Source organism: Castor canadensis, chromosome 4 (genome assembly GCF_047511655.1).
Source record: "Castor canadensis chromosome 4, mCasCan1.hap1v2, whole genome shotgun sequence".
In the NCBI taxonomy this organism is placed as follows: Eukaryota; Metazoa; Chordata; class Mammalia; order Rodentia; family Castoridae; genus Castor; species Castor canadensis.
The window spans coordinates 163,731,543-163,758,495 of record NC_133389.1 but is presented as its reverse complement, the minus strand read 5'-3'; the positions used below and the strand labels follow the sequence as shown (position 1 = coordinate 163,758,495).

Here is a 26,953-nt window from a genome sequence, read left to right as displayed (position 1 = left end):
AGAAACCTGGCTCTCTCAGAACCTTTCTAATTCCCTGCTGTTCACGGCGAAGCTCAATTGTAATCTTTTTCTTTCTATTTGTATATTGTCCTGGGCAGTTTTGGTTCAGACTCGAGGTGGAAATTCCAACGGTGCTTTGTGCCACTTCCCCTTCCTATACAACAACCACAATTACACCGACTGTACTTCGGAGGGCAGGAGGGACAACATGAAATGGTGTGGAACCACGCCGAACTATGATGCTGACCAGAAGTTTGGCTTCTGCCCCATGGCTGGTAAGATGAAACCCTGTAGGTTGCCTGTGTGGACAGACATTTAGGGAGCAGAAAGAGAGAAAGAGAGACTAGTGTCCTGTTTATTCCTAGTTCCCTCATTTAGACAATTTGAGATAGAAAACTTTATGTGATATATGCTTGTATATGTACATTCTATGATACACGTAAGAACTGAAGACTATATAATTATATAATTATTGATATGTTTTTAAAATTCCACTGATGTGATTTAGTATCAAAACTGCATAAAAACAATCAAATTATTTTTTATAAATCTGGAAATAAAAATCAACAACTTTGTCTTTTGTAAAAAACACACACCCAAGTGGCTTAAAGCAATCTGTCTGCTGCAGTCACAGACTTAAGAGTTATTAACACATGACTTTGGTTTGACTGACATAACTCTATCACTTTTTATTAAGTACCAAAGTGATCAAAACAAGGGAGAAAATTTATTTTCTAACAAGTAGGGAATTTGTTTTTAATTCTCCAGTATACCTGAGTGGAGAAAGAGGAACCAATACTCAAGTGTGATAAGAGGCAAGGAAACTACTTATACTTTTATTTCTCTCATTTCGACAAAAGATAACATTGGTTTCTGAAAGAAAACTCACTTTTGCTTACAGTGCTATAGCCAAACACATCGTTTTTCTTTGAATTAGAATAAACTGGAACTAGAAAAAGTTACAAGGCAGTAGCAAATCCAGGCTTCTAGAACAATCTGAAGCCTTTGAGTGAATGTGTAGATATTATCTGCATTGAACATCTCCTGGCCCTTCTTGTAATTATTTCCTACAACACACTTCACCTTTAGGCTATGTTTTCTCCCTCAAAATTGCACTTAGATGCAATTCTTCTGCCTAGTAGCACTTAGATGTTTTTGAGGTATGAAGACTTCTTTACAAGTGAGAGCTCTTGAGGTAACCTAACTGGACTGGTAAAATATTGCACTTAAATCCATTTGGACCTTGTGATCGAATGTACTTTTTGTACATTTCCAAACAGCTCATGAGGAAATCTGCACAACCAATGAAGGAGTCATGTATCGTATTGGAGACCAGTGGGATAAACAGCATGACATGGGTCACATGATGAGGTGCACATGTGTAGGGAACGGTCGTGGAGAATGGACGTGTGTTGCCTACTCCCAACTCCGAGGTATGCTGGCTTATTAATGAAAGCATTTGAAAGAGCAAAAACGTACAGAGAGACAGACTTTCATGTGAAATCTTGTACTTCTCCAAAAGCAGAGGAAAAAGTATGCAATGCCACTCGAATAGCTTACTGTGCTGGAGAATTTTGTCACTTCTGGCGCAGCTGTCACGGTGGCTCACATCCGTATCTTAGCTTCTCAGTAGACAGAGATTGGAAGGATTGTAGTTCCAGGCCAGCCTGGGCAAAGAGATAGCTAGACTCTATCTCAAATAAGTCAGGCACCATCATCTCAAATAAGATGATGCACCCTTGTGGTCCTAGCTATGTGGGAGGCAAAGGTAGGAGGGTCACAGATTGCAAGGCAAGCATGTAAGACCCTATCTGAAAAAATAATTAAAAGAAAAAAAAGGAGGTGTGGCTCAAGGGATTAGAGTACCTGCGTTGCAAGTGTGAGGCCCTGAGTTCAAAGACCAATTTATTGCCAATAAATAAATAAAAATGCTGGCACAGCAATTCTGGGTCTTTGAAACATTTCCAGGATGTAAGTACTTAGGCTGAACCAAAAAGAAGATCAAAGGCAAAGAAAAAAACACCAAAATTTTATACTTTTACGTTTAGATTATGCCCTGGATTCTAGAAAAGATCAGATCACTTTTTTTTCTATAAAGAAAAAAAATCCTGCAATTCAAAAATGAGATCCTTGCAGATCCAAATTTAAGAAGACAAATATGTAGAGAGACTAAATTCCTTTGTTCAGATTAGTTTCCCCCTGTGAACCCCAATATACATAACATATGTATATGATGAAGAATTGTTGATTTATTAAATCTATTTTAGTTTTGCATTTCTTTGATTTGAAAAGTAATATTTGGGTAGAACTCTGAGTTAACAAATACTCCACATAGCTAGTCTGTAGATATTGGCTTGAAATTGCTCCTTTTGTGGCGGAAATGATCCAGGAGTAATGTAATTATATATGATGTTGCAGAACTGAAAGGAACCTTAATAAGGTGTGTAGAACATTTCATTTTTGAAAGGAGGAAGCTGAAATCCAAACAGGGAAAGTAATTTCCTTAGGATCTCTCAGAGAGTGAAGAACAGAATGGACAGAATTGTTTTTTTTTTAGTTTTACACAAATTCTATAGATATCATTTGATTCCCCAAATCCAGTATCTCCTCCTCCCCATTCCAGAGACCAGACTGCAACACTGTGCTGGGTGCTGTATAAATATGTTTAATCACATTATTATAACAAGCAGAGATCTAAAGGAAATTCCCAACTAAGCAAGAACGCTACAGAGGTGCATTTGTTTCCAAATTGGTTTTTCACAGGAAGTTGTATTTTACCCCATTATTTGTGTATACTGGGGGTAGGGGTAGTGGTGAATTGTGTTATTGACTGGACTCTGAGAAGCAGGTAAGTTATTTTAGCAGAGGGTGTTGGTAACCAAGTGGAATAACTCTATGTTGGAAAAGTATGATTTCTTTCATTGCATCAGTGACACTTGAAAAGTTCCTCACCCATCCAACTGTCTCCTAAACAGACCAGTGCATCGTGGACGACATCACTTACAATGTGAACGACACATTCCACAAGCGTCACGAAGAGGGGCACATGCTGAATTGTACGTGCTTCGGTCAGGGCCGCGGCAGATGGAAGTGTGACCCCGTTGGTAAGTAGCCCCTCTCTCTGGGTGACTTTGAATATGGAGAGTAATTAGCCATTTTCAGATAAGGAATACTCTCTGTTGCTGTGTGACTGAAGTTCATTCCAGACTTGGCTCAGTTGTTTGCAGAGTTTTGCAAAATCTTTTCTGTCTTTGCAGACCAAGATAGAATCTTAATAGTGGTAATCATCTGATGTTTGCTGGATTTGGTGACAAATGCAGGATTACTTTAGTTGAGTGGAGTTCTTTGGTTCTGAATCATAATGATAGTCATGTTAGGAAAAGGAACTTTCCTTTGTTTTTACAGTTATGTGGCAAAGGATTATGCCAGTAAATACCTACCTCTGAAACACTAGTTTTGGCTGCCCTTTACAGTGTAACTGAAAAAAAAGAATGAGGTTCAGCCTTAAAAGAGCTGCATTACCAGCTCTTCAGAGTTTAAGATAATTCAATAATATCCCTTTGCTGAAAGAGGCAAGTTGTTCACTGGGAACACAAACTGTACTGATTTGTTTGGCCTGAGATTGCCAAAGCTGAGAGGGACTATGAGGTTTTCTTAGAAGCTGGTTAGCATTTACTCATAGTTAAAATCTAATTAACTACATAAAATCAGCTCCTCTGAATTTTGAAGAAGGTAAAGTGAAATTATTGCAGCTTTTCCCCTTGTTATTCAAATAGTAAGTTGAATCACATTGATATGGATAAGTTATAATATGTAATTTTTTCAAGTTAATATTCAGATTATAAATATATATGAAGTCTTGTTACATTTTTATTTAGAAATGCTATCCTTTTAACTAATTAACATTGCATGGGAGTACCAGTTTGTTCATTAATCTATTGAATGAATCCTGGTTGTTTCCCAGTTTTGATAATTATGAGTAAAGCTATGGCAAACATTAAAAAAAATAAATTATCTTTTTTTTAGGAAACTAAATACCTCTTCCAATGGGTATGTTTTTTACTAATTTTCCTGTAAGGATGTGAACAAAACATTATTTTAGCCAGCCATCGGTGGCTCACACATGTGATCCTAGCTACTTGGGAAGCTGATACTGGGAGAATCACAGTTCAAGGTCAGCCTAGGCAAACAGTTTGTGAGACCTCATCTCCAAAATAACCAGAGCAAAATGGACTGGAGGTGTAGCTTGAGTGGTTGAGTTCCTGCTTTGCAAGCATGAATCCCTGAGTTCAAACCCTAATGCTCCAAAAGAAAAAAATAAAATTTAACATGTTTTTATAAGAACAGTTGCAAATTTCTATTCAAATTTGAGAATGTATGCTGAAATTAAGTCTGTAGTTTTAAGTCTGCAAGGCAATTTTATCTTTTGCTTGTAATATTTTCTAGACCAATGCCAGGATTCAGAAACCCGGACATTTTATCAAATTGGAGACTCATGGGAGAAATATGTGCATGGTGTCAGATACCAGTGCTACTGCTATGGCCGTGGCATTGGGGAGTGGCACTGCCAACCTTTACAGACCTATCCCGGTAAGCAGCTGCGAGATTGCTTATTAAGAACTGTTGATGGGTATAACAACAGGGCAACACCAGTGTTTAATACTCAGGCCTAACTTGGGGCCCTCTCTTGACCTTCCTCTTTTCATATTGCTATCCAATAATCAGTTGAATTTTTGATTAAGATGATTTTCCTTTCTTCTCTCATTAAGCAAAAGGTATGGGAAGCTAGGAAGGGTACATGTTTATAATTTTGTTTCCTATACTATGGAACCTTCTGTTAGCTTAAAACACTCAGGTAATTTCATCTTATATCCATACGTGGAAATAAGAACTGTGTAGTGAGTTATTCTGGGAGTAAAGGATTGAGGTTCTATATTGTGATTCTTAACAGAGAAATTGGATAGAGAGAGGATATGAAATATAAAATGGAGCATGTATTAATTCACCATGTCATCAAAGCCCTCTTCGTGTCAAACTTTTCATTTGTTTGTTTGATGAGTTTGAATGTGGAACAAAGTATCCTGGGCCAAGAGTTGAGTAACTTGGTCAACTCTGCCTACACAGTTCAAACACCCTCAAATGTTTTTTGATATTTTTTTCAGGTCAAAGAGACATCATGCCTAGCTGTAGGTGTTAATACATTTCTGGGAAAAAATGAAATTAAAATTCAGTGAGTGATTATAATGAAGCATGTTGAATTAAGAACGTCTTATTAGACAGAAGTTAGTTGAGCAACTACTGGGATGCAAATAGATAATCTATTAACTTTAGACATAAACCATGGCCTACATTCAGAGGCAAAAAATTTTAGAAGTGTCAAAATCTGCCATGTGGCAGAAGTTAAGTCATTCACTCCATAACATGGTAAAAGATGCACTACCACAGAGAACAAGCCATGGGAGCCTTTTGGTCTAAAGCAATGTTAGCCAAAGCTTAGGTTCCAGCTCTGAATATGCCGGTAAAGCTTCATTCCTCTACCTCCTCATTTGTAAAATAGGGAGACAGTAGCTAATTACCTTTTAGTGCTTCCCACCTCTAACACTCTGACAATCTGTGATCCTAAATACCACCCACCCACATGCATCCTTTGTATGAACTTGGAAGATCCTACTCTTCCCAACCCTTATACACTGTGAAGGCTGGGGAAAGTGGCTTTGCTTTCACAGGCTTATGACACAGATTGACCTACCTTTTAAGTTGTATTTCTTGGTGAATTTAGATGTAGGAATCACTGAGTTTTTAAATTTAATATTGTTTTAAATCTGATTCAGAAGTACTATAAATTCTGAAAGTATGTAATTGGGTTGGATAGTGGTTTTTAAAATGATGCAGTTAAAGGTTAGAAGTGTTAAAGAAATACTCTCTTATTTCCATATTTATGATTGCTATTGGTATGGCAATTTGTTGAGAATTATTTTCTCTTGAGACCTTTTTTCTCTTTTAAAATAAGCTTATTTATGTAGCTCTTGCTGGGAGCACTGAGGCAAACCTGTTAGAGAAACAATAATCTGGAAGGGAAGGAGTCCCTGGTTGGAGTTTTACAACTATTGACTTTGTTCCTACTTTCTAAAAAGAACAACAGCAAAAGCCCATTGAGCACAGAAGAGATATCAGAGAGAGGAGCTGGGTGCCTGACCTCAGACATGCTGTTTGGTTCTTATCTATCTGTCTGTCTGGTTTGCTTAATGGATCATGCTTAGTGTGGGGGCTTTAAGAGTGTGGAAAGAAAGAACAAAGGAACAACAGATTATCAATAGATTGGCTCTGAGCCTTGCCCTGTTTGCTCTTCCTACAGAGGAGTTGATAGAGTTGTTCAAACTAACAAAAGATAAGAAGCATTTGGTTTGTCAATAGCAACTAGGAAAGCACAGCTCTCAGCAAATTAGAGAAAAAAGGACTGAGTCAAAAAATCATGAATGTTTAACTTCTCCAGGGTCATCATTACTGGAAATTACTCATTTGACCTTATTTTAAACTGATTTTGAAAGTGTAGACATTGTATCATATCTTTTCTTACTAGTTTATTATTAGTTTGGTCATACTCAACAAGATTGTAAAGATTTCATAGTGGTTATTGCTAGAATATGGCAGAAAAGTTAATTGAAAAGTTAGGCCAGTTAATCAATATCAAAAGTATTATCAAGCCAGGTATGGAGGTCCATCCCTATAATCATAGCACTCAAGAGGCTGAGGATCATGAGTTTGACCTGCTTGGGCTAAACATTGCTGTTTAATACAATTCCCTTAAAGATGGCTTGTGTAAGCCTAAATTCTCACAAGATGGAAGTTTAGACCCATGCTGAAATCTTATGAAGAAAAAGAAGCTTCTGTAGTTTTGTAGTGGCTTCTTTCTTTTTCCCTTCCTTCCCCTTGGTCACCCTCCTTGTGTCCTTGTGGACATAAGAGTGTGAATAGTCTTAAGAGTAGACAGTGAAGGTCATTTTTATTGTCCTTTTAGAACTTACTTTTCATAGACATTTAACCATCATAAACTTTTCTCCCTCAAAATTATTGGCACACTAAATAAAATGCATGTTAGGTATCTTCTTACCTTTAATATATTATAGTAGAATTTTTTAAAGGACCAATATTTAAACAACCTTATGTGGGTTATTAGAAATGACTTTAAGACCTGATACTCCTATTTTTGCTGATTTATGTGGAAGCACTTTAGTGCTTTAAATTTTAAATCTCTAAAGTGTTGTTTAAGTATTTATCTTGTAAAAATCGTTTCTGTGAAAATTTTGATGAACAAAAGGGATGATTGAAGAGGGTCAGTTGATTAAAACAAGCATCCTGCATGTTCTGTGAAATACATGCCATTTTAGAATAGAAAACTGAGAATCTGCCATGTGAGTTTTGACATTCATGTGCCTTGGAAGTGTGTGCATTAATAAAATTAAGATTCAAAGATTATTTCATAGTCTTGGACTTTGAATTCTTCTCATTGTGGAAGTGAATATATTATTCTAGCATCTTTGAGTCCGTGGAGGTCCACAAGTTACATAGTTGTTCTGTTACAGAAAACTTTAAAAGATAATTTAATGGCTAAGATAGGTAATAATTAAGTTTTTAAATCTATCTTTTCCCTAAGAGCTTTCAGAAAGCTTAAATCTGTTAATAGTCTAGAGCAGTGCCTGATTAAACATACAAAATATTGCTCTGATAATGTCAGTGAGAAATTCTTGGAAAGGTTGTTACAAGGAGCTAGTACAAATAAACTTTGATTGTCATTATAAAGAATGTACTGTTTGAGGAAAAATAGTTTTCTGTTCTATTATAAACATAAATTTTTCAGCTGCTTCATTATTATCCTAAATGGAGTCTACTGCATTAAAAAATTGACTCCTTCCCTTATTTTGCCTTTTTTAAAACAAAAGAATCCAATACATATTTAAAATTTGTGAGCAGTCGTATCTTTTAAGATGTGACAAATATTGAATTTAGTATATACTTCGGAATGTCATTTCGGTTGGTAACTACTTTTAAAAAAATATTTGACTAATGATGTGATTTTAAAGCATGCTTCTTGATTAAAAGTAAAACTAGACTTCTTTTCCCAAACCAATAGAATACTTAAACTGATGAGAAATAAAACTGGGTCTTTAATTATTAGCTTTGTCTATTTGTCCTAGTTTCTAACCTGTTTAGAAATGTTTGTTTTGCATCATATCGTACAGCCTTTGGAATGTTGTTTCCCTCTTAGTAGATTCATTCCTGATGAAAACCTCCCCAAATGAGAATTAGCTTTAAAAGAGGCTTAATGTAATCAGTAAGTGAAGTTTGCATTATGAATTGCATGGTTTGTGTTAGTGTGGTTTCACAATTGTCTAGTAATTCTTACTTTGAAAATAGAGAAAAAGAAAGCAGGCTAAGAGACATTTAAATTTTTAAATTTTTTTAAATAAACAAATTCTCCTTGTATTTCTCATGGGACAAATAATAGTTATTAGCACAAAAGCATCTGTTGCATTGATTTCCAATGTCAAAATGTAAAAGGTTTAGGTAGGTTTAATTAAGTAAGCCCAGTCATTTGTATTGTACTCGTATTTACTGATAAACAAACTTTCCTTAATGATGGCCATCCATGTAGATTAAATTTTAACCTGAAGTGAATGAATACCCAACATAAACAAATCCCCCATTTTCATTTTTAGGTACAACTGGTCCTGTCCAAGTAATTATTACTGAGACCCCCAGCCAGCCCAACTCTCACCCCATCCAGTGGAATGCACCAGAGCCCTCTCACATCACTAAGTACATTCTTAGGTGGAGACCTGTGAGTATCATCTTAGAACCCTTGGAATGTTGAGGCTCCTGGCCTTCACAGGTTATGATGTGGATTTTTTTTTTTCAGCCAACAGATCTGATTACCTATCTAAATAGTATTTATATTTTCTTAATGACCAACCACTATGTGGTCACTTAAATTGATATGTAGATTTGGTTAGTATAGAAGAAATTAGATCTTTGTTCAACACATGTGAGTATTTAATAATGGTTACCTTTCTATAATGCTGCACATAATGCATTTAAATTGAATTCATGCTTGAAAAAATAGCATCTTTGGGATATAGATGTTAAGAAAAGAATTTCAGAAATTAGATCTTTATGTTAGAAAGATCTTCTTAGCAAGAATCTAGGAATAGTAATGCTACAACTATTCTCACCCAATGTGGGAAGAGAATCTAATTTTCTGATTTGCAACTCCATGAAAGGGAAAAATTACTGGTATAATTTTCATAAGTTAAACTATTTTTCTCTTTGGCTTCACTTCTTAAGAGATCATTTTTAAAACTTTACTTTTGTCCTTTGAAATGATTTAGACAGAACGGAAAGAGGTAAAGGGAGAGAAGTGCCAATGTGGAATGACAGTTGCTTTGTTTTAAAGAATGAGTTCTGAGATTATCTCTGTGTCTTGAAATTGAAGGAGTCATACTTAGAAAGATTTTAGTCTTTTAAGTTTGTCTTTCTTCTGAAACCTGCTCTGTTATAACTCCAAAGTTCATGACATAATTTGAGAAACACTATTTTAGACACAGGAGAAAAATGCCTGTTTTTAATCATTGCCATCACATTCTAAGCAATCTAAAACCAAAAACATTTGACTAACTCATGCAGTTGAATTTAAACTCTTCTGGAAAAATTCAAGCTGTTAAAATCATTCTTTGTCTTCTTTCTCCCACTTGTGTAATGTTTTCAGTGAGCAATCAGTTGCAGACATTGATATCTGGCAATGCTTGTCAACCGTACCAGTGACTTTTCCTCCAGTACCTTCTGTCTCTCATCTTTTCATCTTATTACCAATTTTATTTACTTTAAACTTATTTCTGATAAATGGAGACAATAAAGGTATAAAATATACATTGAGTTGGAAATTTTTCAAAGAGTGGCACTGATAAACTTCTTTGAGATTTTTAACTAAAGAATTTCAGTTTCTCTCTCTCTCTTTTTTTTAAACGTTTTTACATTTACTCACATGTGTATACGTTGTTTGGGCCACCTCCCCCATCCCCAATTCTGGGTAAAACCTGTTCTGCCCTCTTATTCTCTGATTTCAGTTTTTTTCTTAATGTATGCCACCTGAGTTTATTCTCTGCTGCTTTTTCTTCTGATAGCTAACTGAAAAGCTCACAGTGTATAGCAGTTTGTTGCTACTTTGGAGCTAATTGCAATGACTAATTTCAAAATTTCTTACAGTGTCTTTGGGTTAAAATTTAAATTTAAAGAGTACTTAGGATCACTTTCATTTTCCCCCAAAATATAAATAGGCACTTGAACACTCAAATTATAGACAAACTGGTTGATTGGACAACATGAAAAAATTTACTGGGCATAAAAAATGTATTTTGATACTTACACTGCTTTAGAATATTTACACTTAAAAGGATTCCATCTTGTTTGAAGTCAGAGTTTCTTTTCCACTCATTCTATTGCAATGAGTTTTGTGACCTGTGACATATTAATGAAGTCACATTAATGGACAGGATATGAAAATGAAAACTGGAAGCAAAAGATTAAATAAACTGAAATCACATTCTTCCATGGTCTTTTCTAAAGTTGGCTAACCACTCTTGAAAGAATGGTTCATTTCCAAGAGTGAGTCACAAAACCAGACCCATTGAGCCTTGTGTGTGAAGCTCCAGGGTCTGAGTCAAAGCAATATTATGCCTTTGGATGTTTTTGCAAGGCCAGACCTAGAAGTGTCTCACCAAGTTAAAAGACAGACTGTGTGGCCTTTTCCCACTTTAGAGAGAAACTTATCTCTGCTGTGAAAAAATAGGGAGAGGGAAAACCTAGGGTCTTGCTATTAAGTAAATAATCTGTCCAAAGGAAAGGTGTTCATGGATTGGCAGAAGGCTTAAGTGGTAAGAGCACCTGCCTAGCAAACGTGAGGCCCTGAGCTCAAATTGCAGTACCACTTGTAAAATGGAAGCAATAATACCATCACCTTTGGGTAGGAGGCTGGATGATGAAGATTAGTGGGAACAAGCAAGCAAAACAGTGCCGAGCATGGCACGTGGCAAACTAACAACAACTATTCATTCTATCAGTAATTATTAAAATCAACACACTCAGGCCAGGTGCCAGTGGCTCACGCCTGTAATCCTAGCTACTCAGGAGGCAGAGATCAGGAGGACCAAGGTTTGAAGCCAGCCCAGGCAAATAGTTCACAAGACCCTATCTCAAAAATACCCATCACAAAAAGGGCAGGTGGAGTGGCTCAAGGTGAAGGCCCTGAGTTCAAGCTCCAGTACCACAAAAAAAAAAAAAATAATAATAATAATCAGCATACTCAGGTTCAGGAACCTGACATGATTCCATTTCTCCAGGACCTTCCTGCAGAATGGAGCAGCAAAGGTCCCTCTTTTTCTTGGAAGATTGTAGAACATCATCTCTGAATGTTCATCCTCATAAACATTTGTGTGGTATTTTCTTTTAATTTCAATTTCCAGAAAAATTCTGTGGGCCGTTGGAAGGATGCTACTATTCCAGGCCACTTAAACTCATACACCATCAAAGGCTTGACCCCAGGTGTGATATATGAGGGGCAGCTCATCAGTATCCAGCAGTACGGCCATAGAGAGGTGACACGCTTTGACTTCACCACCAGTGCCAGCACACCTGTGACCAGTACGTACCCAGAATCCTGGGGCTGGATCCTCGTTGTGCAGACTTGGGTTCCTCTCAGGAGTGCTCTATTTATCAATTTGAATGCACTTGCATTTTTAAAATAACGACATTGTGAACATTCTAGACAACTGAAGGTCTGCTTTTCCTTTTCTGTGATGCTCTAGGCAACACTGTGACAGGAGAGACAACACCCTTTTCTCCTGTTGTGGCCACTTCTGAATCTGTGACTGAAATCACCGCCAGCAGCTTTGTGGTCTCTTGGGTCTCAGCTTCTGACACTGTGTCAGGATTCCGGGTGGAGTATGAACTGAGTGAGGAGGGTGACGAACCTCAGTACCTTGGTGAGCTGAATGACAGGTTTGGAAGAACTGTTGACAGATGTCCTCTCCCAAAAAGGAGCTAGTCTCTGGAGCTAGTCTACAGCTTAGACTGAAGAAGGTCCTTCCATAAAAGGAAGGAAGGAGCTGGCCCTTTCTAGACCATCCTGGATTAAGAGTCCCCTCACACTGTTCTGGTCCTGATGCTGCTGCGTTATGCCTTGGTCTGGGCAAAGGTCTATAAACAGTTATTTTCTTCATGGAAGTGATTACCAGTATGAGGATTGCAGCTGACAATGTTAGCTTTTAGGGGCGCACAGCACCTTAATATATGCTTTCCAAATTCCTATGGCTAGGAACTTTTAAAAAGTTTACTGCACACAACTGTGTGACCAGTACCCAGATCAAGATAAAGACTCTCCTACCACCCCATCGCCTTCCAACCATTGCTGCTACCCTGACTTCTAACTATGGAGTGCTGTTTATAAAAAATTAGGGGTGGATTATAAAAATTACACATATTTAGAGAGAAAATTTGGAAGATAAAAGAACTATTCCATAGTGCACTGATAATTGCTGGCTATTTGTTAGTACACTTCCTTCTAGTCTTTTTCCCTCATGAACATAATTTTTTTTAATAGGTTGTAGAGGCATTGGCTTGGTCTGGCTAGTAACCTTTCTTTTTTATTTTAAAGATCTTCCAAGCACAGCCACTTCTGTGAATATTCCTGACCTGCTTCCTGGCCGCAAATACATTGTCAATGTCTATCAGATATCTGAAGAAGGAAAGCAGAGTTTGATCTTGTCTACTTCACAGACAACAGGTATATGTGTGCTACATGGTACTCCAAGAATCTTTTTTTTCCTACACTTCGGAGGCTGAGGGAGGAGGATCTTGATTGAGTTCAAGACTAGCTTGGACTATTTGTAAGACCCTGTCTCAAAAAAAAAATAGGAAAAAAATTCTTTTTCTGTAAAGCATGACTGGTAGCAACTACAGTTCTCACTTTCTCCTTTTACTCTGTGTTAGCACCTGATGCTCCTCCCGACCCTACTGTGGACCAAGTTGATGATACTTCCATTGTTGTTCGCTGGAGTCGACCCCAAGCACCCATCACAGGTTGGTTGAACCTTGTGCTTTGGCTTCTATGTTAATCTTGATGTCACAGGTGTGGAGGGAACAGATTCTGACTACGGATCTCCCACATAATTGTTAGAGATTTATGTGTATGTGTGTGTTCAGATCTTTCCACTCTACTTTATTATGGATCAGTTCCCCTCTAATTCACTTTACCAACTTCCTACACACACACACACACACACACACACACACACACACACACACACAGATAGGACCTGTAAAGCCAGCTCCAGCTCTTTGACTTATTGAAGCAAGCATTCCCAGGGTGGCACAGGTATTAATATTCCTGAATACCTCCCTCTATACCTTCCTGTCAAAGAGGGGACTGAGTTACCTTGACAAACCTCATCATTGAAGTTCTCAAAAGACACAGACAGTACTAGACAACTCTGTTCAGTCTGGTTCATTAATTGCTTCCATCATGCAGAGTTTCAAGACGAGAAATCAGCGTAATGTGACTACTTTCACTCGAGGACTTCTCTAATTGACATTTATTAAGGTTCTTGATACTTTAAGGATAATATTGTTAAAAGGATTGTGTGACTGTTCTAATTTTATCTTTGTGCAGAATAGTCATTATCATAAGTGATAACAATGAAAGAGACAAAAAGACCTTGCTAACTCTTAACTAATCAAATGAGATACCAAGGGTTATTAGAAAGGGGAGGGTGTACTATTCATTTATTCTCTGTTTCATTAAACAGTGTATCTTACCTTTCTCATGCAACTGCAGGGTACAGAATAGTCTATTCACCATCAGTAGAAGGCAGTAGTACAGAACTCAACCTTCCGGAAACTGCCAACTCTGTCACCCTCAGTGATTTGCAACCTGGGGTTCAATATAACATCACTATCTATGCTGTGGAAGAAAACCAGGAAAGCACTCCTGTTTTCATTCAACAAGAAACTACTGGAGTTCCACGTTCAGGTAACTTAAAAAGACACTTCCCCTAGTGTCTGATCCCTTAATGCTTACCTGGTTACAGCTTTCACCTCCTTCTGTGGGAGAACAAAGCCTTCGTACATTGCGTTCTTTAGGCTCCTGGGAGGGCTGGAGGTGTTAGGCTAAAGGAGAATTGTCTCTGAGGAAGGGCTGCTTTGTCTCTGTCAGCAGTTCTTACATTTAAGTAATCTTACTCATTTTCCCCCAAACTTGTGATAGTCAGCTGAAATGTCCACATTATAAAGTATCTTATCAAAGATAACTATTGGCCTTTCTAGTTTAAAAACTGATACCATCAAATCTTATTTTTCCCCAGAAGCTTAGGAGTCATTCATTTCATCCTTTTCTCCTAAGTATTATAAAAAAAAACTACAGTTTTTCTTCAGTTATCTTGAATTTGAGGGTTTTTTTTGTTTGTTCATTTGTTTGTTTTGTTAAGTTTACTTTTATTTTTATTTCCCACTCTGAATAGACACTTCCTGTACTGGAAACTCATGCTTACCTATGTATTTCAGAGTATAAGATAAGCAGTACAACTATGAGAATCTATGCAAAAAAACCCCATATTTTCTGAATTAAGATACAAAAGTTAGCATTGCTTTGGAATGAGTGCCTCTAAGAAGTACCTAACACACTCAGGAAACTGGCTTTTTAGCAATTATCTTCAACGGGAATTGCAAATGACCGGTTGTCTCTTGTCTGTTAGATAAAGTCTCACCTCCCAGGGACCTGCAGTTTGTGGAAGTAACAGATGTGAAGGTCACCATTATGTGGACACCTCCTGATAGTGCAGTGACCGGCTACCGTGTGGATGTGATCCCTGTCAACCTGCCTGGGGAGCACGGGCAGAGACTGCCCATCAGCAGAAATACCTTTGCTGAAGTCACTGGGCTGTCCCCTGGGGTCACATACTACTTTAAAGTCTTTGCCGTGAACCATGGGAGAGAGAGCAAGCCTCTGACAGCACAGCAGACGACCAGTATGTCCTACTCCTTCCTGTCTGTCCTTTTGCCCCCATCTCCAAATTCTCCACTCTCGTCTCACCTGTGAAGGAGAGTAACGTGCCATTTGCTCAAGGTTTCCAGCTTAGCAATAGTAAAATAACCCAGCTCATAGGGGAATGTGCAATGGACATAAATCACATTAAACATGGAACCAAAACTCAGACAAGTTCCATGAAAGCTAAATGGTAATCCATTTCCAATACATGTGTACTACTAGAGTGGTATTATGAATGGAGAATTTAAGAGAATCTAATTTTTCTTTTGCTGTTGGAGATATGTACAAATAATTTGAGTATTTTTTTGGTGTAACTAAATGTATAGATCAGAGTTAAAATTAGGCTATTCACACTTTTATAGTAGAATTTAAGAATGGTAATTGCTGGGCTGGTTCAGTGGTACAGCCTTACCTAGCACACATGAGGCCCTGGATTTAATCCTCAGCACCAGAAAAACAAACGAGTAAGCACGTAGTATTATTGGCCACCAGGCCATTTGCTCAGTTCTTTACAAGCATTACCCTTATACGCAATGTTCATTCTAGTCTATAAAGGAAAATCTCATTATCTTATTGGATGTATGAAAAACCTGAGGGCTTTTAAAATTCTGCAGCTTGTGAGGTCACAAGAGCTAGGAAGTGATACAGGTGGCTCTACAACATGCCTTTTTGACTCCAGCATCCATGGTCTCATTTTCTGTACTTGACTGCCTTATGAAGGTTTCTTCCATCTGAAAGGTGTTTTAAAATCCCGTGGGGAACCCCAGTCAATTAACAGATAGGAATTGGCTTCTCTCATTCCCACAAGGAAACTGCTAGCTATCATACTCAAAAAGAAAACCCACAATTTATGTGATTCTTTCTGAAAGCACAATCTCACCAGTGTCCTACTGTGAGTCTGAGGTTCAGAGTGTATGTTGTAATTATTGTAATGATTGTCTTAGCTGAAGTATGCAAAAATAACTTCTATTTCTCCAGCAAAGGATGAGTCATTCAACAAATGCATAGAATATTGCTTTTCATCCATCTGGAACTTGCTCCTTGCCTCCATTTTATTGAGCTTGTCCCTCTTCCCTTAACCTTTTTGACTCAGAGCACAGTAAATTGTGGGGTTCACAAGTATTTGTTTTTGCCTTAAAAAAAATTCACTAAAATGTAACTATTATTTCTGAGAATTATGGGAAAGTCTTATTGGAAAATAAGACTTTCCAAAAGATGATAGTCAAGTGAAAAAGGTCAACAATTTCTCAGAATTGATATAGAGTTTTGGCAAAGTTTTTCATAGCACTAAGTCTCTGAAGGGCTCAATTTTTCTAGGACTTAGACTTTTATTTTAGTTTCAAACTTAATGAGAGAAAACATAAGAATAGTCAAGTTTTAGGATTTCAGTGTGATAATTACTGATCTAAATACTTCTTGACATTTTTATCTTTTTTTTTTCCTAGAACTGGATGCTCCTACTAACCTCCAGTTTACCAATGAAACTGACACAACTGTCATGGTGACTTGGACTCCACCTCGGGCTCGGATAACAGGGTACCGATTGACTGTGGGCCCAACCCGAGGAGGCCAGCCCAAGCAGTACAATGTGGGGCCCTCCGCCTCTAAGTACCCAGTACGGAATCTGCAGCCTGCATCTGAGTACACTGTAACTCTCGTAGCTGTGAAAGGCAACCAGCAGAGCCCCATAGCCACTGGAGTCTTTACTACTTGTAAGCTGAAATTTTAAATGTCTTTTCCGCTTTTGTGATGTCATAGGTTCTTAACGATACTTACATTTTCTGTTCTTCTTCCTTTTTTTTTCAAGTTAACTTAAAAATCTTAGTATATAATTTAAAGCAATGCTATTAAAAGGTGGTCCATGGCCTGGCTGCTGGTCCATAAAGTGTTTATTACTGATTTGTCACAATATCAGGAACTCTTGCCAGAATGTGCATCACAAAACATGTTCTTTGCTTTGACTGATCATTTTCTAAAGCAAGATTTTCTTGGTGAAGGAAACAGTATGTTAATTTGCATGTTCTCAGACTCTTTACATCCTCCTAGGCCAGCACTTTGGATAACGAAGTTTTTAGCATGATATTGCTAGAACAATTGAATGCTCTGGTATAAAATGAATGTACAAAATACTAGTTAAGATAAAAAAAAATCAGCACCTATGTCTCCATCCTATTACTTTGAGCATCAAATGACAGTTATACATGAAGAAAAAAACTACCTTTGGATTGGATGGACATCAAGTAATAGAAAAGACGAAGGAAATGGTTTCTTTAGAGCATTGGATGCTTCTACAGAACAGGAAAGCTTCTTCCTCTTTTAAAATTTCCTTTAACACTATTGAAATTCCAGAGAGAAAAAATACAGTTATTTTTGGTCATATCTATCCTCTCTCAACATTTTATAGGCAATGGTCTTAAATCTCCTACATAGCTACATCACAGTAAAGGCCTCTGTTCACACTGTTTCTAGTAAGTACATGCCATTTACATTACACAGTTATGAGACTCCTTGTTTCTAGCTGAACATTATTTGTTATTTTCAACTTGACATTTTAAATTATGGAAGCCCTTAATAGAAGCACTTTTTCCAGTATTTACTATAGCCATATACTAGTTTGCCGTTTTCCAAGAGCTTTCAACAAGTCTTCTTCTTTGACTAATTTAAAAATATGGATGTTCAAAAACATTCACAAAAAATTGACATGCTTAGTTTGTAAATAACTCTGGAATTTATTTTCCAAACAAAATTCTTTATAAACTTTTTCCCATAGGAGTCCATAATTTACCAAAAATTACTCCCTTGTATAAAGTTTGGACAGTAAAGATTTTTTCCTAAATAATTGTTAATCATAAGCAAATGAAGTCTGCTTTTAATTTGCAAGAAAGTTCACTTTAAAATTTTGCTATTTCATGTTAGATGGTTCTGAGATAGTTTAAAATCTTCTCTCCCGAAGTTAATGTCTATATTATTTGTAAAAGTCTACTTCTTATAAATGTCCTTCAGTGAATTAGAATGGAGATTTGGGGGCATGTAGCCTTTCAACAGATGTCTTTCATCTCTTAATTAAATGTGGTCTTACATAGTTGTCTTTTTCATTCCTCTTTTTTGGTTAAAGATTGTGTCTATAAAAGAAGGCATTTTTAATGATCATAATAATTAAGTCGAGTGGGTCAGTATAGGATATTTTAAGCACTTGGGGTCTTGGATATACATTTTGGATATTTATCATTAAACATTAAAGTAAAATAGTAAGACTGGTTTTATTAGATAAAGGTTGATTAAGATGGTGTATTGCACAGTGTACTTTCAAAAAAATTTGATGATTGAGGAAAAATAACAATGAAAACAGCTAAACCACGCTTAGATTTGAATAAACCAACATAAACAAGGAGTCATACAATTTTATTTGAACTTCAAGTACTCCCTTTAGCTGTAAACATCAACAGGGCTTGCATGTTTTTGAAATTACTTTGAGTTTCTGTAGCTTTTTTTTTTTTAACTGTCTAAGCTGGGAATAACTTCTGAGTTTTATAATTCATGCTAAATTCTTAAGAGCAAATGTGAGAAAAGTAAGGAGAATAAGCTATTTCTGGGGGAAAATTCAGCCTACTCTCTTATTGACAGGACATATTTTATTTCTTTAACAGCCAAGCTGTTCTTCACCTAACAAGACTTGCCAAAACTCATAACTCATGCTTACAGTCACATCCTTTGTTGACATCAGTTTGTGGGTTTGTGGTTTGGTGATTTTCCTGTAATGGGCTTCCCAGGCAGAGAGTATCATCTTAAACTTAGGAAGATTTTTAGCTCGCTGGCTCAAGCAATTGAAAGTTCCCAGTTTTAAAGCCCAGGACTTGTGAGGAGAATATAATTTGTGAAAAAGTTGCGGCTTTTACAGATGTTCAGTGAAAGAAATTGACTGTTTTTTGAATTGTTTCTTGTGGGCCATTAAAAATGGTCACTCAGGACTAGCCTAGGTGTATGGTATATGATTTCAGAGGCACTCGAAGGCACTGGGGTCACCCACCCTAGATACTTCCAATGCCATCAAAATAGCATAAAATAGCTCATTAAATCAGCAATATTTTAGTTCTTCCCTTAATCTCAACAAAGTAGCCTACGTATATATTTGATGTTTCCCGTACCATATTTTAAAAATAAGAATGAGATATTAAAATCCAGACTGAAAAAAATGGTGGAATTGCAATGTTGGGTCTAAATTTCCACATGGCAAAGAAAAAAATAATTGACTGTTCTGAATAGAGACTGGGGTCTGAAGACTTTTTAATCCCTGTTTGTGTGACTCTGGAGGATAATTCTTTGTCTCACCAGCTACTCATGATTTAGTATAAATGCATTTGGTAGAGATTTTCTAGCAGGAATGGAGTTTGGTTGGGAAATTAAGAGAAAGAAATTGTGAAGGCATAAATCAGAGCTATTAAGGCACTTGAAACCCTTGAACATTTAATTTACCCAACTCAGACATCTTGGCTTCTGAGACCTCACCTTTCTAAACTTAGAACAAGATTTGCAAAGTTGTATCTTAACTCTGTATACATGTCCCCTCTCTATTTTTTTAAAGTAGTATTTCATTAAGAGAATTAACAGTGGTGTCAGGATGCTAGGAGATACAAAATAAACTTTTGTGGTAATTCTAATTCTAGTGGTAGAACACTAAAATTTCTGCAGTATAATTATTTTGGATGAATAATCACATGTCTGAGGAATGAATCTTTAGAATTTAAAATGCATCCACAGTTTAGAGTTTCTCTTACTGTCACCAGAAATAATTGGCCATTGTTACAAAATAATTTAGCAGAAAGCTAATTTTTTTTATATTACATCTATAATTTCACCACTGTTAATGATTAAGAGATAAAATGGTCACCAGTTTATGGTGATCAGTTGTACATTTTCATAAGGGATTTTGTACTGATGATAAGAAAATTTGTTGTCACCAAACTCAAGTCCAAACAATGATGAAAAGACAGATCATGGAGTCCAAGGAGTTCAAAGGGACTTTGAGATCATCTAGCCCCTTGTTTTACTCACATATGATTTCCAGACCAGAGTTGGCGTTATCTGCCGTTTTGTCAGAAATGAAGATTCCCTAGCACCATGTTGGACATAGGTACAGGAACACCACCCATGTTTTTACCAGGTCTCAGGTGATTTGTGTGGCACATTAATGATTGAGAAATACTGTTTTCACTCAGTGAAGGAACTTATGCAGCATTTTTCATTTACTGGTTGGTTAAATTAATGTTTTTGATAAAAATGCTTCTTATCCACATGCTGTGCAATTGTCTCATTCCAAGATTTGATCACATGCATTGGTTTATTTCACAGTGCCACCCACAAGCTCCATTCCGCCTTATAACACAGAGGTGACCGAAACCACCATTGTGATCACATGGACGCCGGCTCCAAGGATAGGTTTTAAGGTAATTTGCAGATGTTCCTAATCTCTTGTAATATAGATGTGGTATGCCCTCAAGTTTCTACATGTGGTGGAAACAGGATGTTCAGGAGACCTGGGTTTTGCTACCTGCTCCTATTAGTACCTCAGAACCTTGAGGTCAAGGCACTTGTCAACCCCACAGAATTGCTGGAAGGATGGACCAAGGCGTTTCTCTTTTGTCAAGAAGAAAATATTAACATGGAACTGCTACTTCTTGTTTTATTTTATTTTCTCTGTTTCCCTCCCTGGTAGGGAAGTACATTTTTTTAAAATATAGCAAAACACCATTTGATGTGTTGTTCTAAATAGGTGTCAAGAATTTACAGAAGCCAATTTAGGGGAGATTGTTAAACTCAGAGTCACTTAAAAATCACATTTTCATCCGATCACTTTCATCTCCACTTGTTTAAAGCCCGTGGGTGAATCTCTTAATAGAAGTTAAGATTGAGGTCTTCTCTTTAGATAACTGGAGTCATGTTCTTTAAAGTAATGATATTAGGGAGTTGATGAATACAAATGAATGTGTTTAGAAGAATTCTTTTCTTTGGTGTGGAGAAAGAAATAGTTATTATGACTGGAAATCAAAAGTAAGTCCCTGTGATTATTTTAAAAAATAGATCAAAGATCACTTCCTCTTTGAGATGCAAATGGCCATATTGATGACTTAAATATAAATATGCTACTTAAATATAAAGAGCCTTTTTGAAGATTGCCAATATACCTTTTCAATTTCCCTTAATAGTGCCATTCAGATTTTCAGAAGCCATACAGCATATGAAGGATTTCTCTAGAGTTGAATACTGTTTGATAACATGGTATTACTATTTTTGATACAGTCTTAAAAGGATTTGAAACTCTGGGCACATTCATTTTAACTCTTGTAAGATACCATTCTGCAGTTGAAGTTAGGAACATACTTCTTCAACAGTAGTGTTTTCTCAGTATAAAGTGCTACAGGGGCTGGTTCCTTTAAATGGCAACAAAAAAGTGAATTAACTGTGAATAACTCGTTATAGAGAGCACCTAGGGGGATTTCTTCTAGCATAAAGAATATAGAAATTAATTACCATGTCACACGAAGTCCCTGCGGATTTCTGGTTTATACTAGGAGGTTCTTTGTTCAGCAAAACAATACGTGATGACATTTCTCTAGAAGCTCCCATTATAAGCCACCCTAATGCCCTTTTGGAAGGTACCTTTCCAACCCTTGCCCTCCAAAACAGGGAACTTCTAACGAAATTTTTAAATAGAGCTAAAGCAAGTCCTCAACTCATTCCCTAGTAAAAGTACATTGTGCTTTTCCAAGGAGTTCACATTATATAAAGTATAACCACAACCTCTTGATAGTAACATAGCTCTGGAAATAGTTGTCCTTTGTGTTGACTTTATTTCCATCCTTCTAGCTGGGTGTACGACCAAGCCAGGGAGGTGAAGCACCCCGAGAAGTGACTTCTGAATCAGGAAGCATCGTTGTGTCTGGCTTGACTCCAGGCGTGGAATACACTTACACCATCCAAGTCCTGAGAGATGGGCAAGAGAGGGATATACCACCGATTATTAACAGAGTAGTGACACGTAAGAAGAGTTCATGTGCCTTTTTCTTTTATTTTATAGTTTTTAAAACTTTCACTTTTAAAAAATATCAGTATCACTGCTTACTTATGAGAATGCTAAACAGGAAATATTCCATCTCTACTTATTAGCTATTTCAGAATTTGGAGTAGCAAGTTCAATTCATGCCATATGCTCCATGGCATCAGAAGTGTTCTTTCCATGTTGAGAATATTTATGAACTGGCAAAGTAGAAGGAATTTCAATAGTACTGGCAAATTCAATACTAAACAATCTGTATCAAAGGATTACTGTCCACCATGTTTTCATAGTATAATTTTATATTTTTAATGATGGATCAAAGGAAGGAAGGAAGGAAGAAAGAAGGAAGGAAAAAAGGAAGGAAGCAAAGGAGAAGTGGGGAAGGAGGGAAGGAGAGATGGGAGGAAGAGGGAAGGGACAAAGGATAGAGGGAGGGAAAGAAGAAAAGAAAGAAGAAAAAGAAACTTTCCATAGGCCGAGTGTTTTGTGTTAGCTTTAACTGGTAATATAAAATTTTCTTTCTGCATAGCATTATCTCCACCAACAAACTTGCACCTAGAGGCAAACCCTGACACTGGAGTGCTTACAGTCTCCTGGGAGAGAAGCACCACGCCAGGTAAGTCTAGGATGGACCTGATGGCACTTACATGTAATACCTCCCCCAAGACAAAGATTTCAGAAATTGTGTTCTTTTCTAAGAAGGACAGGGTCCAAAGATAGGGTCCAAGTACTCAGCTTCCATAAGTAATATAGGAATACACGAGTCTACACCCTACAGTAATACACAGGGTGATCTTTGTTTTGTTTTGATAGGACCTCTCACTTGCTACCATGTAAGCCATTTTCTAAGTCCTTTTGCTTTTAGTGTTTTCTTTCTTTCTTTCTTTTTTGAAATAAGGCCTCATAATTTTGCACTGGCCAACCTCATACCATGATCCTCATACCTTCACCTCCCAAGTAGCTGGGATTAAAGGCATATACCACCACACCTGGCCCCACATAGGATGTTTTGATGCATGTTTACCCTAAGTCACAGGAAAGAGAACAATCATGTGTTAGACTGGGAAAAAGGCAGGCCTTTATACAGCTGTAAGGAATCATGAGGCTAGGAAAAAGCATTTTGGAAGGTCCTTTTTTTTTTTTTTTTTTAAGTGTGTTAAAAGTTGCCAAATAGATAGCTGAAATCATACTATGTAGTTTTCCTTTTGTGAGTTATCCTAAGTTTGTTATTCACTGAAGTTTTACAAATGCAATTTTCCCTTGGTATTCATGGGGAATTGGATATACTAAAAACTGCAGATGCTCAAATCCCTTATATAAAATAGTGTTGAATTAGCTGATAACCTGCACATCTCCAATATAATTTTAATCATCTCTAGATTACGTGTAATGCCTAATTCAATGCAAATTCTATTTAAGTAGTTATTACACTGGGTTGTTTAGGGAACAATGATAAGAAAAAAGTCTGTTTGTGTTCAGTAAAGACAAATGTATTTGAGTATTTTCTATCTATATTTGTTGGATCCATAGGTGTGTAACCCATGGATTCAGAGTACTCACTATTTTGTCATGAGATGCATTGCATTACAAAAATCTTAGGGTGATTAGAGGCAGAAATAACCTTCATTTTACAGCATGAGAAAATTGAGACTCAGTAAAAAAATTGACATATTTTAAATACTACAGAACTGGGATTGTGACTTTTTAGACTCCTTCTTACACCCAAGATCACATCTTTGGAACGTCATTGGTTCTGTTTTTGTGTTTCTTCACTGATATTCAGAATCGGTGAAATATCAGAGAAAATTGGTGAAGGAATCCATGACTATTTTTAAAACTTTAAAAAAATGAAGCTGTTGTGTCCTTGTTCACACATATTTTAGAGTATGCAATCCTAAAATGCATAAAAGATAGCTATAGCAATATTCAGGTAGCATGATGTGCCATCAAAATGATAAGAAAGTTTAGATTTTTGTTACCTTTACCAAATCCACACAAAAGTCTCTTTAAATGAGACATGTTAATTTAAATGTAATTGTATTGTTTAATATTAAGTATACTGGAGAAACTGCTGTTGAGATATCACAATTCTAAATTAAGCCAAACAGAAGTTTCAACTAAAGTGGGCTATACTCATACCTGCTGTACTTAGTTGGAGGAGTATATTTATTATTTAACTGTTTCTTACTTTAAAGTTATTGTAAAAATCATTTCTTGCATAGTTCCTACCTTTGCCTGGACACACAGCTAAAGCAATTATATCTAGAGCTGATCAATCTATACAATCACACAAAATATCCTTTCTAATCTTCCTCTGAAGTAGAATGGTTTTGGTGAACTTTCTATCTTCTGTGGAAATACAACTTATGATGTAAGCCAAAGCAACACTATTTATACCTGAGATACTCTGATTTTGAGACTTTCAGCTGGTGAGTTTCATGCTTGTTGGCAGCTAGGTTATTAATCTCCAGTCTAATGGCCTGACCTGCCCATTCAGATGATCCCTAGCAAATGTGATGATATAAACATTAATTTCCCATCCAGTTAGATCTCCTTGTATAAGCCATTTCAGTGTTCGCAAAATATACTGCCAATTCCTCGTCTTTAGTAAGTTTAGCATCATTATTCTTTCTCTTCTTACTTTTAGCCTGGGCTGTAGATCTTTACTCACCATTGTATTTATTTGAATGATCCCTCCCCTCTTCCCTTTTGATGCCCAATCTTCATCATTCCTGAAGTTTTCAATAATTAGTATTGTTTCAAGTATGATCACTTTTGCTTCTCACTTTTTCCCATTTCTTGATTCTCTTCCTGAAAATTCCAAAGGTTCATACATTTAAATTTAGGAGCGCCTTCAGTGGAGGAATGTGCTTAGGTTGAGAAGGATTCCAGATTAGGCAGGAGAAATGGAATTCCTTAGCTGTCCTACAGATGGTCCATTAAGGAAAAGCAGGGTGAAATGATAATAGAAGGAGGGTGGAATTTGAAGACAGAAAAGTCTTTGCTAATCACTTCTCCTTTTTCCAAAATTCCTTTTTTTTTCTTTTTTAAAAGGTAGAATTATTTTATGTACATATTTGCATTTTGTACATATTATAATTTTTGTATATATTTATGGATAAGATAATTGAATGGATATGATGTGTAATGTTCAAATTAACATTTGTATTTTCTCAAACAGTTATCATAGCTATATGTTGGGTACTTTCAGACTTTCCAGTTATTAGAAATATATTATAAATTGTTGTAGACTATAATCACCTACTGTGCAAGAATACTAGAATTAATGCCTCTTACCTTTATTGTAGTACATTAGCCTCTCTGTATCCTCTTCCTTTTCTCTAGTTGACCACTATTCTACTCTCATCTACTATCAGATCAAATTTTTTAGCTTCCTAAAATGAGTGAAAACATATGGTATTTATCTTTCTGTACCTGGCTGATTTCACGTATCACAATGTCTAAGATTTTCTTGACAATCAGCATCTTGATCAACCTCAAAGTGCTGGTGTAAGCATTTAATGATGGTGAATCCTCAGTTAATGCAGAGTCTTTTCCCCATTCTCTCTGTGGGTCCATCATCAGAGTCTACTTTAATGTGCTCTGGGTCATGAATATTGTGTATAGTAACTTTCTCCATTTTCTGTTTTCTCTAGATATTACTGGTTATAGGATTACCACAACACCTACAAATGGGCAGCAAGGAAGTTCTTTGGAAGAAGTGGTTCATGCCGATCAGAGTTCCTGCACTTTTGAAAACCTGAATCCTGGCCTGGAATACAATGTCAGTGTTTATACTGTCAAAGATGACAAGGAAAGTGTCCCTATCTCTGATACCATCATCCCAGGTAATAGAAAAATAAGCTATTATTCTCAGAGTGGCAGTTTCAATTAGAGAGGGGATTAGCATCTTAATCCCTAGATGGTTGAGTGTGTCAAATGTATCTGGGATTTAATTCCAACCTCCCAACTGCACTCTCCAAAGCCATGAAGTCAAAAGAAACTGTTTGGACAAAGGCTTGCTGTTAACACTGCTTTACTGTCTGTGCTTCACTGGGATGCTGTTTGTTGCGATGGGTATGTAATGGAGTGGCAACCATGGCATTAACTCTGTACTGTCTGCTCACGTGGAAATATTACTAAAACAGTGTCATGTGTCTGTACTCAGTGCTGACAGGTTAAAAGTAATGTGGTAAATGCATCCCATCAGTACCTTTGTGCTTGATTTTACAGTCCATACAATTTTGAATAGCTAGCTATAAAATAGCTTTTGTTTCCATATGTGGGCACTGAAATAGCACTTGTTTGGCAATGTCCAATTCTTTATTTTGCAGCTTTAAATCCTTTTTTAAAACTGGAGGAGAAAAAAAGAGAGACAGAAAGAAATGAGTAAAGGCTAAGCCTTCAGGGCGCTCTCTCTCATGAATTGAAAGACAGCACGGCAATGGCCTATTTAGGGATAGGTTCCTTATTTCTCCAAAATTGGATTATGACAGAATGAAAGCATTGGGCAGATTGTGTTCCCCTTTGCACTAGTTGGTACGCGTTTACTAATGCTAATTAAATAAATTTGATTATGAATTAAATGTTGGCGATGGCCTCAGGGCCGTCTGGCCTTGGCTTGAATGTGCTTTTGAGTGGCACATTTCACACCATACATATTAGCACTATAAATGTTGTCGTGAGTTTTGTATGGAGTGAAAAAGAATTCGTTAGTGAATTTTTTTTTTTTTAACCTTCGTCATGCAAGCTTTTACTTTCCTACTAAAACAGTTTTGGATATATTTTCATAAACATTCCTGATG

The 26,953-nt window shown here is 36.7% G+C and overlaps 1 protein-coding gene across 12 annotated transcripts in view; it reads left to right on the top strand.

Moving 5' to 3' along the window:
* Fn1 (fibronectin 1) overlaps nt 1–26,953 on the top strand; it is a 63,796-nt gene that overhangs the window by 11,218 nt on the left and 25,625 nt on the right. For all 12 annotated transcript variants that reach the window (XM_020181664.2, XM_020181663.2, XM_020181662.2 and 9 more), the window contains exons 9-24: nt 99–275; nt 1,281–1,433; nt 2,976–3,104; nt 4,447–4,590; nt 8,718–8,839; nt 11,517–11,694; nt 11,859–12,035; nt 12,707–12,835; nt 13,042–13,131; nt 13,886–14,080; nt 14,802–15,074; nt 16,540–16,806; nt 20,444–20,538; nt 21,959–22,130; nt 22,678–22,764; nt 25,805–25,996. In XM_020181664.2, the coding sequence (XP_020037253.1) occupies nt 99–275; nt 1,281–1,433; nt 2,976–3,104; nt 4,447–4,590; nt 8,718–8,839; nt 11,517–11,694; nt 11,859–12,035; nt 12,707–12,835; nt 13,042–13,131; nt 13,886–14,080; nt 14,802–15,074; nt 16,540–16,806; nt 20,444–20,538; nt 21,959–22,130; nt 22,678–22,764; nt 25,805–25,996 (2,580 nt within the window). The remainder of the gene's footprint in view (nt 1–98; nt 276–1,280; nt 1,434–2,975; nt 3,105–4,446; nt 4,591–8,717; nt 8,840–11,516; nt 11,695–11,858; nt 12,036–12,706; nt 12,836–13,041; nt 13,132–13,885; nt 14,081–14,801; nt 15,075–16,539; nt 16,807–20,443; nt 20,539–21,958; nt 22,131–22,677; nt 22,765–25,804; nt 25,997–26,953) is intronic.